This window comes from Brachyistius frenatus, unplaced genomic scaffold, assembly GCF_029030835.1.
Source record: "Brachyistius frenatus isolate BFR_SWC_R1_liver_20210118 unplaced genomic scaffold, ASM2903083v1 Contig_33, whole genome shotgun sequence".
Classification (NCBI taxonomy): Eukaryota; Metazoa; Chordata; class Actinopteri; family Embiotocidae; genus Brachyistius; species Brachyistius frenatus.
Genome location: NW_027210632.1, coordinates 3437398 through 3453607, shown reverse-complemented (window position 1 = coordinate 3453607; position 16210 = coordinate 3437398). Strand labels below are relative to the sequence as shown.

Genomic DNA, 16210 nt, shown 5'->3' with positions numbered 1-16210 from the left:
CCAACAATATGTCATATTTAATATTTTATAACTTCTCTACCCTGTTTCTGACTCTCTGCCTCAAATCTGTTGTTTCATACAATATGTAAACCTTTAAAAATGGATCATGGGTTCAAATTTCTCTAAAACAGCTGTAGTTTTTAACTCAAGCAGGAGGAAACGGTGCATTTGTTGGGGCCTATTTCACCACATTGGTTACCTGTCCAGTATAGGATTCATTAAAAAATGTTATTAGACTGAACGCAGAACAACTTAATTTGTAAAAATTGTCCAGCATTCTTTAATGAAAATGGATTATTCCATATAAACATTTAGAAAATGTCACCTCCTCCACATTTATAATTCTCCACATTTCTTGTTGCTGCAACGACTCCGGTAGAGAGAGCTGAGTCGGACCTTTCACCTGCTTTTCATGCCACAATAAAACGGCAACAACACTGAAACCAAGAAATCAAAAACGGAGAACTGAGATGTGGAAGCCACGAATCATCCAAGGACTTCAGAAATTACTGTTTGTCTGTGTTTCGCAGTGCGACGGGACGGATCTGACTGCAAAGATCCAGGAGCTGAAGTTCCAGTGCATCGTGTTTCTGAACATTCCCAGGTAGGTGGTCACGTACAGACGTGTCACACTGCTGCTCCTCGTTGTATTCTCACTGCAGCGTTCAAACAGGAAAAGATTTTACAAAGTGACAGAAAGAAACTTGAGAAATAGATCTAATAATCAGGGTAGTTCATTTTATTGTGACTTCCATAGTTCTCGATTTCCGATTTTACGCAAAACCAAACATCCGACTGACATTTTTCATGACCAAAAAACAAATTAGGATTATTAAGTGTTTCCCACTAGAAGAAAAAAAATCATTTTAAACGGCGTAAATAACATCCTGAGACATGTTAAAGTGAACCCGACCTTCTGTGGGCTCTGTGTGTGTGTGTGCAGGTACTGTGCTGGCACCATGCCGTGGGGGAACACCGGCGACCATCGAGACTTCGAACCGCAGCGCCACGACGACGGCTGCATCGAGGTCATCGGCTTCACCATGGCCTCGCTGGTAGGAACCACGGGAGGGCGGAGCGGGAAAAATGTCAACAAAAGTAGCACAGAGAGGACAAACGTTATGCTTTCACGTGACGCTCACGCTGTACGTCTCCCTTTCGTCCACCAGGCGGCGCTACAGGTCGGAGGTCACGGAGAGAGGCTCCACCAGTGCAGAGAAGTCGTCCTCACTACCTTCAAGACTGTACCTGTCCAGGTCATTCCACTCAGGCGTCACAACTATAAGATTACGCAGTGACTGAATCCACTGTAACACCACACGCAGATTTATATACACATAAACAAAATAATGTATTTATTATAATTTATTTTATTGATTGACTGTCTGTTTTATTGTCCGTTTTATTTCTGTTGTATTTTCTCATTATATTTTTTACTGTTGCATATTGTGTTTTAAATGTAAAGCGCTTTGTAACTTGTTTTTGAAACGCATTATAGAAATAAAGTTATTATTATTATTATTATTATGTATAACGCTGCGTCTGCTGCTCTCGCAGGTCGACGGCGAGCCGTGCCGACTGGCTCCGTCCACCCTCCGCATCTCCCTCCGAAATCAGGCCAACATGGTCCAGAAGAGCAAGAGACGCACCTCTGTGCCCCTCCTCAACGAGTGAGTCACACACACACACACACACACACACACACACACACACACACACACACACACACACACACACACACACACACACACACACACACACACACACACACACACAGACGGAGGAAGTAAGCCAGCAGCGTTGTAAAGAGCCCGCTTTGCACCGAGTGAGTCATGCGATCTGTTGAGCGGGAGCTGACGTTCGCTCCTCTCCGTGTCCCACGTCGCTCGTCAGCTCGCCACAAACCGCCGATCGAAGGAGGGACGAGTAACGTCGTCCGCTCAACAACGAGACCCTCGGGGGGGGGTTTGTCTTCCCACCGCTTATCGATCTCTTCCAGGGATGAGAGCAGATTCTCCTTCGTGTACATCTCCGTCTCCACGTCTGTGTTTTATTCTCGGGCCACGTTAATGTGTGCGTGTGCGAGGAAGAGGAGGAGAGAATAACCAGTCGCCGTAGCTGCAGTGTCTAACGTCACTGCTTGACTGTACTCTGTGCTATCGATGTTTGTCTACTTACCTCTGGGAATTCTCTCCGTCTGTCTCCTCCTCTTCTCTCTCTCTCTCTCTCTCTCTCTCTCTCTCTCTCTCTCTCTCTCTCTCTCTCTCTCTCTCTCTCTCTCTCTCTCTCTCTTCGTCTCGTCCTCCTTCTCTTCTTCATCTCTCCGGCACACGTCTGCGATCTTCTTGATTATTTGTTACTTTTTGTTTGTTTACCTTCTCTCCTTCTTTTGTTTTTCTCCTTCTCTTCTTTGTCGTTTCCTTTTTTCTCTCCTCTTCATCTCCTCTTTATCTCTCCTCCTTATCTCTCCTCTTTTCGTATCCTTCTGTCTTCCATTGCTCCTCTCCTCTCCTCTCCTCTCCTCTCCTCTCCTCTCCTCTCCTCTCCTCTCCTCTCCTCTCCTCTCCTCTCCTCTCCTCTCCTCTCCTTCTTTCTCCTCTTTTTGCCTCCTCTCCTCTTCCATCTCATCTCCTCCTCTCTCTTTCCTTCTTTCTGTCTTCCTCTGTTCTTCATCTTCTCTCCTCTCCGCCATACGTTCCTCCTCTCTTCTGTTTGTTTGTGTGTGTGTGCGCGCGTGTGTGTGTGTGCGCGTGTGTGTGTGTGTGTGTGTGTGTGTGTGTGTGCGCGCGCGTGTGTGTGTGTGTGTGTGTGTGTGTGTGTGTGCGGCCGTAGTATTCAGAAGGTGTGTGCAGCTGATCTGCGCCGCCTCTCTGCTCCCCCCGACTCCTTCTCTGTGTAAGTACCTCAGCCCTCTGTCACTGTATGTTGGTGTGTGTTTGTGCACATGTGTGCGACTGACTGTGTTGTGGTTGTTGTCATGTTTGGTCCGTCGGGTTCGACCAGTATCTGATTGGCTAATTACAATCAGACTCTTTTTTTTCTGCCTTTGACATCATGGATATGATGCAGTCTGAATGATCACATGACATGAATCAACACTTTAGAAACGATGAAATCACTTATTTCATTCTGCTTCATAATCTTTATTTATTGAATTATTGTTCACATTTTGGAGCAGAATTCACATTTATTTTCTAATCTTTTATATTTCCTTTTTATAATTTAGATTATTTTTTTTTTTTTACAATACCACATTGGATTTCAGAACATGAATTGATTTTATGTGATGAATGAACCTTTGTACCCATATATTTCATTTTAGGGCTGCAGTGAATGTTTTCAAATTTAATTGTGCAATCAAATATTTAATTTCTGTGAAACATTCTGTTTATAAAATGTCAAAACATGGACAAAACAACAACAAAATTTCCGAACAAATATTCAACATTTTTGTTTGATGAATGACGTAATAGTTAACTTAATAGGTGATGATGATTGTTCTGTCAATAGATTCAAAGTGCAGTTCATTTGATCATATTTTCATATCTTGCATGTTTTTTGTTTTTTTAGAATTCACCCATTAAGCTGCTCAAATTACCGTATTCTCTGTAAACAATAATAGATCAATTTAAATTGGTTCCCGACTCATTTGAAATCTTCATGAGCTGCTCGTGTTGGTCGAACCCCGTTGTGTCGTGTCGTGTCGTTTGTGTCTTCGGTGGTCTGACAGACTGACAGAGGGAGAGCGAGTTGTATGGCAGCATGCTGAAGCTTCTCCACTCCTCCACCTGCTTCTCGTCTCGATGTTTCTCCCGCTGTTGTCCATTTTTTTTTTTTTTTTTTTTTACCTTTTGCTATAATTGAAAGTCACGTTAATCTTCTTTCATGTGACGCCCCTTTGTGTTTTTTTTTTTTTTTTTTTTTTCCCAGGTAAGATTTCCATGTTTGAGATTTTAAAAGGCTGGCTTGTGATTTTTCAGTGTTTTTCTCATCTTTTTTTTTTTACATTGATGTTCATCCAACTTCCATCCACGCCCACAAACATTGACTTTTAAATGTGTCGGCCCCGCCCTCAAACTCAAACACAGAATCAGGGTCACGTGGCGGGAGGATAGCGGAGCCCGTTATCTTCTGATATCGTCCTCTCGGAGGGAGTTTTTTTTTTTTTTACGACTTTAATCAACCTCCGAAAAAAAAATTAACTAAAAAAAAAAAAAAAAAAAAAAAGTTCCAAGATGTGCGTCAATGAAACGAGACGGAACAGAAATTAAAATGCTGCAGATTTTTGGTTTTGTGATGTGCGTCTGTTTGTGTGTCTGTGCGTGCACGTATGCATATGTATGCCTTTGGTCATTGTGTGCTCGGGCATGTCTGAATTACGTGTGTATGTGTGCACGTACATGTGTGGGTTTTCTTTTTTCTCCTCCAGTCCTCACGCAGTTCCCGATCGTCTGCGTCTGCGAGTGAATCGGATCGGCCTCCAGGAGTACGACCGGCTGCAGTACGACAAAGAGCGGCTACGAGACATCTGTAAGGCAATTTGTGTGTGTGATCTGTCAAATAATAATAATAATAATAAAAAATAGAGGCTCTAATATCTTTTTCTTGCAAATAATGGTTCACGTAATTACAGCATTTTGGTGTCTTTCGGCACTTTATTTTGGTTTTTAAGCCCACAGCTGCTGAAACACACTGTACATTACCTGCCTCATTTATCGTGACACATTTAGCAACTAAAGACATTATTTAATTTTGTTTTTGTTTTTATTAATTAGTCACCAAACTAAAAAAAAAGAATAAGTCCAGTAAAAAGGCTGCTAATTTTAAGAAGTGATGATTTGATCATATTGTGTTCAAAACTTGATTCTGCTGCCCCCAAGTGGACGAAAAAGTCAACGTCCTTTTCCAAGATTTTATGGCTTAAGTGTGTGCTTGTTGGTTTGTGTGTTTTTCCAGCCATCCCAGTTGGCATCGTCGTGGTGAGGGGGGACTGTGACCTGGAGACGTGCCGACTCTACATCGACAGACTACAAGAGGCGAGTCTTCCTCTTCATCATCCTCATCACGTTTAAATGTTCTTTCTCGCTTCTCCTGCTCTTCTGTATTTCTTTCCTCGTCATCATTATTTCATGATCCACGCGGCGTCACCTCTCCACTCTCGGCTATTTATAGACGGATGAGACCCTCCACCGCCGGGACTGTCGAGCTGTGCGCTCACTAACCGACTTTAACATCTGTGGAAGTGGTTTTTTTTTTTGTGTGGATGTAAATGCTTTGGCTGTGTTAACCTTGAAACCTGTCTGCTGTGCTTGCTAGGATTTACACCAGGCGCCATCTACTGGCCACAGAGTGCACTACCAGGTATATGACTTTTGGGTGTCTTTCTGCAAGGGGAGAAAAACATTTGGACAATTACGTGGTAGTTTTTGTATTCGTAGGTGTGGTGGTAGTTTCTCTGAGAACAGAGAGAGAAAGAGAGAGAGAGAGATTAAAGGTTAAAATGCCTTTTTTTTTTAGTTTCAGTGAACTCTGGGCTCGTTTACGTCTCTTAAAATGAAGAATTCAACTCGTACATGAAGTAAAATAGTCTTCACAGGCTGACACCCACTTTAAAATAACTTCCTCGCACATGTCTGAACAGTTAAAGTTTATAAAGACACACGATACGCTGTCTCATTGTCTCCGTCCTGCTATTTACTGTACAGCTTCAGCTTGAAACTCTTTAAAGTTACACCTCTCTATTTTCATACCTCCTCTGTCTCTCACTTTGTCTTTACTCTGATAATTCCCCCACGTAAAGCCTTTTTTTTTAACATTTAGTTTATCGCTAGACGACAAAGATCACATCGTCTGTGTCTCTGTCTGCAGGACGAGTGCCGAGGCGTCCCCCGGACCAGCTCCACCAGCCGACTGTCTCCCAACTGGAGCTTCCTGGACTGTGAGTGACTCAAACACTTCAAGCACCAAATGCACCAAAAAAACAACCTAGAAACAGAGTGAGAGAAAAAACAACAACACTTTTTATAGAATTTATATGAAAAATAAATCTCAGTCATGTATATTTTGTTAAAGAAATGCAGAATATGCAATGGCTGAATGGTTGCTATGGTTACTGATAGTTGATCAGAAATATCCTAAAGGGGGTCAGAGAGGTTCACGATAATATTATACTCGGACTAAAGCACATATTTTTTGTTTCTTTGTATTATTTATAGTCTGTCATGTCCACATTTAAACATCTTTGTGTCTCACTTAATGCTCAGATAAACTTTATTTGTGTCACAATTATTATAAGAACTTTATTTATAAAGCATTTCTCCTGGTGTGAGAGACCGTATTAAAATGACAAAGTAAAACCAGATGAATAAAACACTATGAGGTCGTCCAGGGGATAATAAAACATGCACGTCAGTGAAAAGCCAGTTTAGTCTGGTGTGTTTACTTCATTTGATCTTATTTTATATTTAATGTTTCTTCTCTGCAGCCACATCAGCTGACCGCTTCTATCGTATTGACAAAGCTCAGGTAGCTAAAAACAACAAGTGAAACCTCCCTGAACTGCTGAGTCTGCGTCCAGTTTTACCTTCCTGTTCTCATCCTTTCGTCCTGCGTCGTGTTTGTAGGAGCACCTCCACTTTGTGACAGAAATCTGTCAGGACGAGGTGTTCATCCTGGACCACGAAGGACCCGTGGCGAGCCAGGGGGCGTCCACCGGGATGCCCGATCTGGTGGTGGAACCGACCGCTGGGTACGACAGCACCTCATTTCATGACTGAATAAATATGACATATGAATGACATTTTGACGAAATATTTTATGAACTTCACGTTTTCTGTTTTGTCGTATTGCTTTTATCGAGGAAAATTAAACTAATCCTGATAATCCGCGAATCAATTAAAAAGCATTCAAGAGTCACTGCTTTTGTCTGTTCAATATCATTGCAATTTGAATATCTATAATATTTAAAAATGCTACTGGGACATTTTATGTAAAATTGAATAATAAAAAACGTGCCTAATGATATATGATATTTTTAATATGCTGTCACTGCAGATATAATCTAATTTAGGAGCTGAAAAAAATGGATTCTGACATGAAAAATAATATTTTATAATAATATAATGTATAATAATTATCTCACTGGGCTGTATTAAGCATTTTTCTAAATTAATCAAGAAAAAGCTACAACTCAAATTTTTGAAGACCAGAATAATGATGATTACTTACATGATTATTTTAATTGTCAAAATAGTTGCATTAATTATAATCAACAAACAAACGCATCAATAAACAAATCGCTGCAAATGTCACCAGGTTTTATGAATATTTTGTGGTTTTATAGATTAAAAAATAATCACTGCTTGCCGCCCTGAAATAAAGATTTATCTACATAAGCCGATCACATATTCATTTCCTTTTTGATTTCTATTTGCAGTACTCCTCTCACAGCTGAGGAACAAGGTACATGCACACACACACACACACACACACACACACACACACACACACACACACACACACACACACACACACACACACACACACACACACACACACACACACACACACACACACAGTACATACAACATGTGCTTTTCAGAAAGATGATATTTGCTTATTTCCTTGTGAACAAATGGCACTTTTAGTTACATCACGTCATACGTCAGGTACTGTGTGTCTTTGAAAATTGTCATTTAATGCCGAGTCAGCTGTTTCAGACGTTGGCCGTTTAAACTGGTTTAAGTCTCATAAATGTTCAGTCTGGTAGAGTTCAGAACAGTAATGTCCTTCGACGTGTCTGGACTTGTTCTAGAAAATCAGGAGCAGCTGACTGTGATGTTTCTGCGGGAGGTAATGAGTCACTGGAGTTCCTGGGAATCTCCCGTTAAAAGCACCCGTCGTTCCTTATCCTCTCACCGTTTGGGTTCCAGCCACTTTCAGTTTAAACTCTCTTTAACAACGCACTGCTGTATTTTCATGTTCTGCCGATTTACAATCTCCCAAAAAGTCGTATTCAGACAGAAGTAGTTTGTTTATGACGCTTTATTTTTCAGTCTGGTTTTCTGTCCCCTGCAGACGCACTAGATGTGAAAACTTGCTGTGTATTTATTTGGACGTCCTGGTCCATAAATGCTTCTAACACACCACACACACACACACACACACACACACACACACACACACACACACACACACACACACACACACACACACACACACACACACACACACACACACACACACACACACACACACACACACACACAGATGCTGCATTTATAGGGAAGTGAAACTGAAAGGGGAGGTGTACCTGCTGCAGCAACTTTCAGTTCTGTCCCTTTTATCTTGAAAAACAATGGCTCACTTTTAGCAGCTGATTTGTTTGGCACAAAAACAACAAACAAATCCAGTTTAAAAACTTCAGCACCTATTTTATTGGTGTGTAGTTTGACTAACTTTCTGCAGCCTTTGTCATCATCAGCTGACAGGAAGATGTTTTTCCAGTCAAAGGTGATCTCACACCGTGTGTGTGTGTGTGTGTGTGTGTGTGTGTGTGTGGTGTGTGTGTGTTTACAGCGCTGCTGACTGCCGCCACGTCGGGGGATCTTCCGATGGTAAAGTGCACTCACATGGACCGCTGACCGACTGTCAGGGAATAAAATGTGTCCTAATTAAAACCTGCTTCACCCGTTCGTGTCGGCGTTTCGCTTCCGAATAATCTCGCCTTCACAAAGTCTGAAAATCTGTTCAGCGCCTCTTTCACCTGTAAAAAAAAAAAGAAGAAATGTTAAAGGGTTGATTAAGAAGAAAAGTGGCAGCAGTAGTGAAAAACAAAAGAGAGTGTCATGTGACAAGATGGAGATCAGATCGTGTTCTGACATTTTCTGTCAGAGTTTAGCTTTATTTCATCATGTCAACTTTCATATTTGACATCAAACGTCGATCAACAGAAGGTACAGATGTAAAAATGAACCAAAACGTCTGTAAAACCTGAAGCTTGAGGTTCCTTCTGCAGGTTTTAGAGCTTCTTTTCCAGCTCAGTTTTCAATTCGTTTGGGGAAAACGCGTCTGAAGCTTAAGACGACTCACGAGATGGATTTTATTATCATTTTAGTCTTATAATGATTTTGGGGGAAATCGGCTTCTGGGTTGTTTTACATAAACACAAGAGAAGTGTTTAAGAACAAGAAGAAATACAGGAGGAACACCTTTTTTTAACAATTCAAATAAATTACATTATTTTCATTGTTGGAAAGACTCGGTTAGTTCAGTGTGAATTTACGCTTTAAAACTGACGCTACAAATAAGAGCTTCCTTTGAATTGTCCCTGTTTTATAGGAAATACTGAATCCTGTTCTTGTGCAGGTGTCAGAGTGTGTGCACCGAGGCATCAGTCTGTTGGTCAGAGACTCCGGAGGTTGCTCAGCGTTACATAAAGCAGCCCAGTACGGACACACGGACCTGGTCAGCCTCATCCTGCAGCGAGGTGAGAACCTCTGCAGCTGTAAACTTATATTTATTCATATTTATTACTGTAAACAAAGTACTGAAAGGTAAACATGTTGTTTTACCGCTATAAACCATCAATAAACAGGTAGTGTATAAAAGAGGTCTTTTTAAATGTGTGTTTTATTTAAATCATCCTTGTTGTGTGTTGAAAAAAAAACAAAAAAACTTTCCTGTTTCTCCTCCTCAGGCTCAAAGGTTCTTCTGGATTTAACAGACAAAGAGAAGTAAGTCAGCTGCTTTTTTTTGGTGTCTTTTTGTAATTTTAAATGTGAGAAATTCCACAGCAACAACACAATCTTTTATCTGCTGCGTGGTTTTCCCTTCGATGTCAGCTTCTTCTCTGTTTGACGGACACTTTTACGTCAGTGTGGTCGAAATACAACCACACTGATTTCAAGATGAACAAGCTGTGACATTTTACACAAAGATCACACGTTCGTGTGTGTGTGTGTGTGTGTGTGTGTGTGTGTGTGTGTGTGTGTGTGTGTGTGTGTGTAGAGGGGAGACCGCCTTGCACAAAGCCGCCTCGGAGAAGCAGCACGCTGTGTGCCGGTTGCTGGTGGAGGCCGGGGCGTCGCTGGAGAAGACCAACTTCCAGGTAGTGCCGACTCAGTTCCTGTAAATCCCAGCAAGTCACGTGGTGGAAAATGTACAAAGGAACTTTGACCTTTGACTTCCAGGCTTTGTTCCTGTCACCTTTAAACTCGATATTCGGGAATGTTTCACGTTGAATGCGAGGAGGCGTCGTCTACTTTCTATACAACAAAGTGCCGATGGAAATACCCGCAGACTGTATGTAACGGTGTTCGTATCTTCCAATCGTCCGTGTTCCTGCAGGGGAAGACCCCGGCCCAACAAGCGGAGGGCGACTCTGAGCTCGCCACCTACCTGAACTCCAAACAACACACGTCCACCACCAAAGAAGACCTGGAGACGGCTGTCTGAGGCGCACACACGCACACACGCACACACACACACACACACACACACACACACACACACACACACACACACACACACACACACACACACACACTCTCTCTCTGGACTCTGCACACACTCCTGGTAGAGAGAAAAGTGTTTAGAAGAGAGTCCGGATGCGACTCCACACAAACCGGAGGAGGTGATGAACTGCTTCGGCTCACGGGAGCTCAGCAGTGACCATTTCAGCTATTTATTTGTATTTATTTATTCATATTCTATTTATTGGTTGTGCTGATTGATTGATGGACTGATTGTAGGACTTTTATCGGTTCAGGATGCAAGTGCAATTTGACGAGTCACGGAAACACGTCGCTCCTCTCGGAAGGGATTCGTTCTGCTCGTCGTATTTTTTCCGGACTCCTCCGGTGGTTCGGAGCGAACCGATGAAACCGCCGACTTACAACACAGAGTCAAAAACAACATTTCAGACGTGATAAGAAACAGTCAAAGTTTTCCGTTTATCCCATGAAACCTGCGTGCCAAAGACATTGCACTGGTGTGGTGTCCAGAAGAGCCCAAAATTTCACCGACGCTCCCGACACGAATCTTTGTTTCTTCGTGAACCTGTTTTCTTTTCTTTTTTTTTGTTTTTTTTAAAGCCCGCGACTTTAATACCACCTTATGCAACGTGTTGATCACGCGCTGCGTCGCACTGCGTCGCTCAGCGTCCCCGAAGAGCCCGTAAAAATCAACACAACAAGCACAGGAAGTGGTTAAACATATCGCCTGCTCTTCCACTGCAGCTTACAGTCAGTGTCACTGAAAAAAAAAGTCCTCGCTCAGAGCTTCTTATGTCACACCTGCTTCAATGGCAAAATGACAAAACAGCCGTCAACAGGTTTGATGAATAAATCCTCTCAGAATAAGAAAATGACAGATTTGAAACCCTAAAGTAACTCGTCAAAGTGTTTCAAAAGAAACTTGAACAAAACTATAAAACAAAATGCAGCTGGAACTTTAAAAGATAGGAAAAAAAGTCACGTTTTTATGGATCCCAGTGGTCCACTTTTATTATTCATTTTTTTATTCGCTTTTATTAAAATCTGTCATTCCAAATATTATAAAAGGCTTTCGTTTTTCCCCTCAGAGTTTTATTTTTGTCAGCGTAGAAAGTCAGATTCTTTTTCAGATTTTTCAAACTCAAAATTCAAAGATTCAAAATCCAAGATATTTTTATTGACCATGATTACATGTTATATGGAGTACAAACAATAAACAACAATAAAATGATTAAACATTGGCACCCGGCAAAAAAATTAGAAAATATTCACTTTTATTTATTTGTTTTCGTTAATAACAGAAGGACACTTTAAATATTACCTTCTTACATTCAAACCAAACAGGATCCAGGACAGTGTAAAGAAGATATGGAATTATTTTTTATTAGAGCTGAAATATTAGTCAATTAATCAATAGAAAATGAATCACATAAGTCTTTTTTTTTAATTTTTTGGTAAAAATGCCTAAAATGTTCTGATTTCAGTGCCTCTGTTGTGAATATTCGCTTGTTTTTTGTCTTTTTTGTTTATAAATTTAATATTTTGGCAGTTTTGTTTCGATAAAAACAGAAGACAAAGATGTCAGTTCAGGCTTTGGGACAGTAAGAGAGGCAGTTTTCACTCATTTCTGACATTTTATTGATCAAATGACGAAGCTAGAAGAGAAAATGATCAACCAGTTAATATAGTGATTTCAATAGTGAAAATAATCACCATCTCAGATTAACACAGGACTCCCAACTTTTTATTAAATGTTGCCGTCTAAATTTACAAAAATAAAATATGATTGAACCTTCATATCACAGACTGGACCAGATGATGTTGCTGAGGCGGGACCAGTATCGGCCCAGTATCGGCCCAGTTCAGTGGACCAGCACCGGCCCAATTCAGTGGAACAGTATCGGTCCAGTTCAGAGGACCAGTATCGGCCCAGTTCAGTGGACCAGTACCGGCCAAGTTCAGTGGACCAGTATCGACCCAGTTCAAAGGACCAGTATCGGCCCAGTTCAGTGGACCAGTGTCGGCCCAGTTCAGAGGACCAGTATCGGCCCAGTTCTGAGGACCAGTATCGGCCCAAAATCGGCCCAGTATCGGCCCAGTGCGGCGGGAACAAACCGACACGAGTTTAACCGTGAATCTTGCCGCAGGCGTCTGAGAGCGTTTATTTCAGTTCAGTGCAGCAGGTGGATTTTGGCTCAGACCAGAGTCTGTTCAAAAAACGGGGAATTTAAAGCAAAACCACCGAGCTGTTCCTTTCAAACAAATATTTTTAATTTTTCACAGCGGGATCATGTGTATGTGGTACTCCTGACCCAACAAGGCTTTTCACATGCCGTGTGTGTGTGTGTGTGTGTGTGCTTGTGTGTATGTGTGTGTGTGGTAATATGACATTCCATATCGAATCTAAAATGAAATTACAGTAGTGTGTGTACCTGAGAGTGTTTTCATACATATCTCCTGTGCACATGCCCGTGTGTGTGTGTGTGTGTGTGTGTGTGTGTGTGTGTGTGTGTGTGTGTGTGTGTGTGTGTGTGTGTGTGTGTGTGTGTGTACATGCATGTATGTGTGTGTGTGTGCAGCATTTATCCAAGAAGAGAAAAAGAAGAATCTGAGCCATATTCAACGCAATATGAATAGATGACGTCTTTTTTTTCGCATTTCTCTCTTATTGATCGTTTACATTACATTAATGTTTTGAACATAGTCGACCATTTAGCACCGAGGAGTATTGAATGTGCAATTTTACTTCAGTGCTGGTTGGGTATATGATTGTCTTGTTACTTAATTTTTGTTTGTTTTTTCTTTCGTGTGCATGTATGTGATCGGACTGAAACGCGCCTGTGAGGTCTCTTTTGATATAACCTGTTGTAAACTTAACTGATATTTACAGTAGGAGACGATTCCTCGAGTATTTTATGGGGACATTTTAACGACTCGCCGTCGCAGAAGTCAGGCAGCGAAAACAAATAGCATTTATTTGTAAATTTACTGGGAAATCCTGTTTTTCGGTCACAGAGTCATTTCTCCACTTTATGTCAATGTTTTGTCATTTTTCTGAACTTAGTTTGATTAAAAAAATTGAATTCCAGGTTCACAAGATGCGACTGAAAACTGATTGAGATACTTTTCTCCATATTTAGAAGATGAAATTCTTTTTAATTTTTTGTTTTACTAATTTTACAGTCCAGAAGAAGCTAAATGGGGTAAAACATTTTGGAAAAGTAAAAGATTCTTTTCTCATTCTTTGTCACACTTTATATTTAAAAGCTGCACAGAAAATATTGACCCTACAGACAGAAAGAGGGACACTAAATTAATAACCTGAAGAAGACTCAAAGGTTTATTAAATATTTACAGGTGAGAGACGTATTTACAGGAAATTTGTATAAAAAGAAACATTTGCAGTGAAATTGCAGCTAAAAATACACCGAAATATTTTAACACCCGAAGCTGTTTTTTTGAGCTGATGTACGTTTGTACGTGATGTGCAGAAAAAAAAAGTCGATTTATTGATCCAAAACGTTTGTTGTTATTGAAACATACGAGAGAATCTTTGACTTAAGAAAACATTTTAAGCCTTTAAAACGTTTTCTTTTTTTCCCCGGTGAACTTTGTTTTCATCGATGCACGACTTCTGCGACGTCGGCCGCCGTCAGACATCCGACACGGAGACCTTCCTCCGAGTGTCTGGAGACTTTAAAATAGACAAACTGTGTGTAACTGAACCGTCTGTCAATGGTGACGACATTTTCTATGAGGTGACTGCGCTGATAAACTCGGCCCGCGACGAACGACACACGCTTCTTATCACTCTTTCTATTGAGTAGGAAACATGACTTTGTATTAAAACCGTGTCTCTCATCAGCGTTGGTTATGCATGGCATTTTTTTTCTCACCCCTTTAAGATTATTTTCTGGTAATGGCATAAAACAATGGCATTATGGTTGTTAAATTATTACAGTTTTAAATGATTCATACTGAGTTTCTACTAAGGTTGGGCATGTTTTGGGTGTTTGTTTTTGTTGTTTCTTTTGCTTTTGTATTTCTTTTATTTTTCTGCTGATGATGATGGGATTACTTGAAGTTTGTTGTTTTATTTCATGAATTTGTTAAAAGAAGATGTGATACTGTAGTTGTTTTTTTTTTTTTGTCTGATCTTATTTCCTGGGGTTGGGGAACTTCCCTCGTGTGTGTGTGTGTTTCCTTGTTTATCTATAATGGAAACTTTTTGTCATTATTTTTTAAATATTTCAGTTCAATTTAAAGTGCCAAATCACCGTGAAGCATTGTCCCAATACACTTTACAAACAAAACCACAAATGTCAAGGAAACTTTTAAACAGAAAAGTGAAAACAAACATGAAAAAAAAGACAAATAAGTGTCAAACTAAAAGGACTTAAATGCACTTTATAAACCACCATAACTCAGTAATGTTAATATCAATAAAAGTAAAATATGTCAGTGTTAAAACACATTTTGGAACGTGTTCATATTTGCACCAGACGGGCGGAGTCAAGTCTCAGTTCAAGGGAAGCTGATATCGAAATATTTTGACTCATTCGTGGGTATAAAAATTAATATCTATTTAAGTCTCGAGTCTTTTTTGAAGTACAACGTGCACGTTTCTGCGAGTTACGTGACTTTAGAAATATGTAATATTGATGGATTAAACTCTTTGAAGTCACTCTAGAAAAAAAAAACATGGTTAGTCGACTTTGAAAGGTTGAAATTTGAAATGGTTTGGTCCTTCCAGGCTTGAGTTTAGGTTTATAAAGATGCCTTGAACGTGCACATGTGTACGTAGGAATTTACGACCCAGTGTTTGTTTTTTAAAAAATATCTGATAAGTGTAAAATGAATGTCTGTAAATCATCTCTGGGTCATTTACTGCAGGGTGTGTCAAGCTAGTTTTGTCTAATAATCAAGTCAACAAGCACCGAATCGCCACTCAGACGCCTTTACTGAACTTTTACTGCCATTAGAAACAACGTCTTTACTCTCACACACCAAATTAAGAGTATTTGTTGTGTTATTAGAGGCATAAACTTCAAATTCATGTTGGTTTTTAAGTTTAATTAGCACTTTATTACTAAGGCTAAAGAAGAAATGAACTCTCACCTATAAATATGATGTGAAAAAAAACAAAAACACATTGTGACATAAGATTTACGGGACGGTCGTAAAGTCGAATATTCCCTGAGTCACACATGGGAGTTTCCTGAAATCAAGTAACAGAGACTTTTAATTTCTGTTTGCGTGGCCCAAATTAATAGACATAGAAGAAACTTCCTATTTCTTCTTCTTCTTTTCTAATGATATCTTTTTTTTTCTTTCCGATCAGTGTGCAGCTGAACTGGAAAACAAAACCAGGTTTCATTTTCTGTTTCCACGTAAAGATCTCGAAGTTTCTGTGTGAACTCTCTTTATTTTTAATTTGCACATTTCTGGATACAATTACTTACAAATATTCAAAATAAAAAAAAAACGTGTATATAAATGAGGCGTGGTGACAAAGCCTGTACAGTTGTAACATAGTTTGAGTGATTTTAAAACACCAGACTAAATAAAGTTGAAACGCCTTTTTTGCTTTGTCACTGTTTTTCTCACTTTCACTTTCAGTTTGAGTTCTCAAAGTTAGTTTGCGTTGTGGCGGGAAACGTCGTCTTATCTTCGGCCTAAAGATGAAAGTGTTGTCCCCCCCCCCCCTACATTTTAAT

At 40.2% G+C, this 16210-nt stretch overlaps 1 protein-coding gene across 5 annotated transcripts in view; it reads left to right on the top strand.

Annotated features, from left to right (window-relative positions):
• The window catches only part of dgki (diacylglycerol kinase, iota), a 62779-nt gene extending 46707 nt beyond the window's left edge, over positions 1–16072 (top strand). For 2 of the 5 annotated variants that reach the window (XM_069700380.1, XM_069700379.1), the window contains exons 18-34: positions 531–604; positions 944–1055; positions 1170–1256; positions 1558–1670; positions 2833–2895; positions 4430–4530; positions 4957–5036; positions 5317–5361; positions 5869–5938; positions 6485–6525; positions 6624–6748; positions 7436–7461; positions 8578–8615; positions 9367–9487; positions 9698–9734; positions 10009–10108; positions 10348–16072. In XM_069700380.1, coding sequence (XP_069556481.1) covers positions 531–604; positions 944–1055; positions 1170–1256; positions 1558–1670; positions 2833–2895; positions 4430–4530; positions 4957–5036; positions 5317–5361; positions 5869–5938; positions 6485–6525; positions 6624–6748; positions 7436–7461; positions 8578–8615; positions 9367–9487; positions 9698–9734; positions 10009–10108; positions 10348–10455 — 1341 coding nt within the window. In that variant the 3' untranslated portion in view covers positions 10456–16072. The remainder of the gene's footprint in view (positions 1–530; positions 605–943; positions 1056–1169; positions 1257–1557; positions 1671–2832; positions 2896–4429; positions 4531–4956; positions 5037–5316; positions 5362–5868; positions 5939–6484; positions 6526–6623; positions 6749–7435; positions 7462–8577; positions 8616–9366; positions 9488–9697; positions 9735–10008; positions 10109–10347) is intronic. The other 3 variants (XM_069700382.1, XM_069700381.1, XM_069700383.1) reach the window with 3 other exon arrangements.
• Positions 16073–16210: the final 138 nt, after the last annotated feature.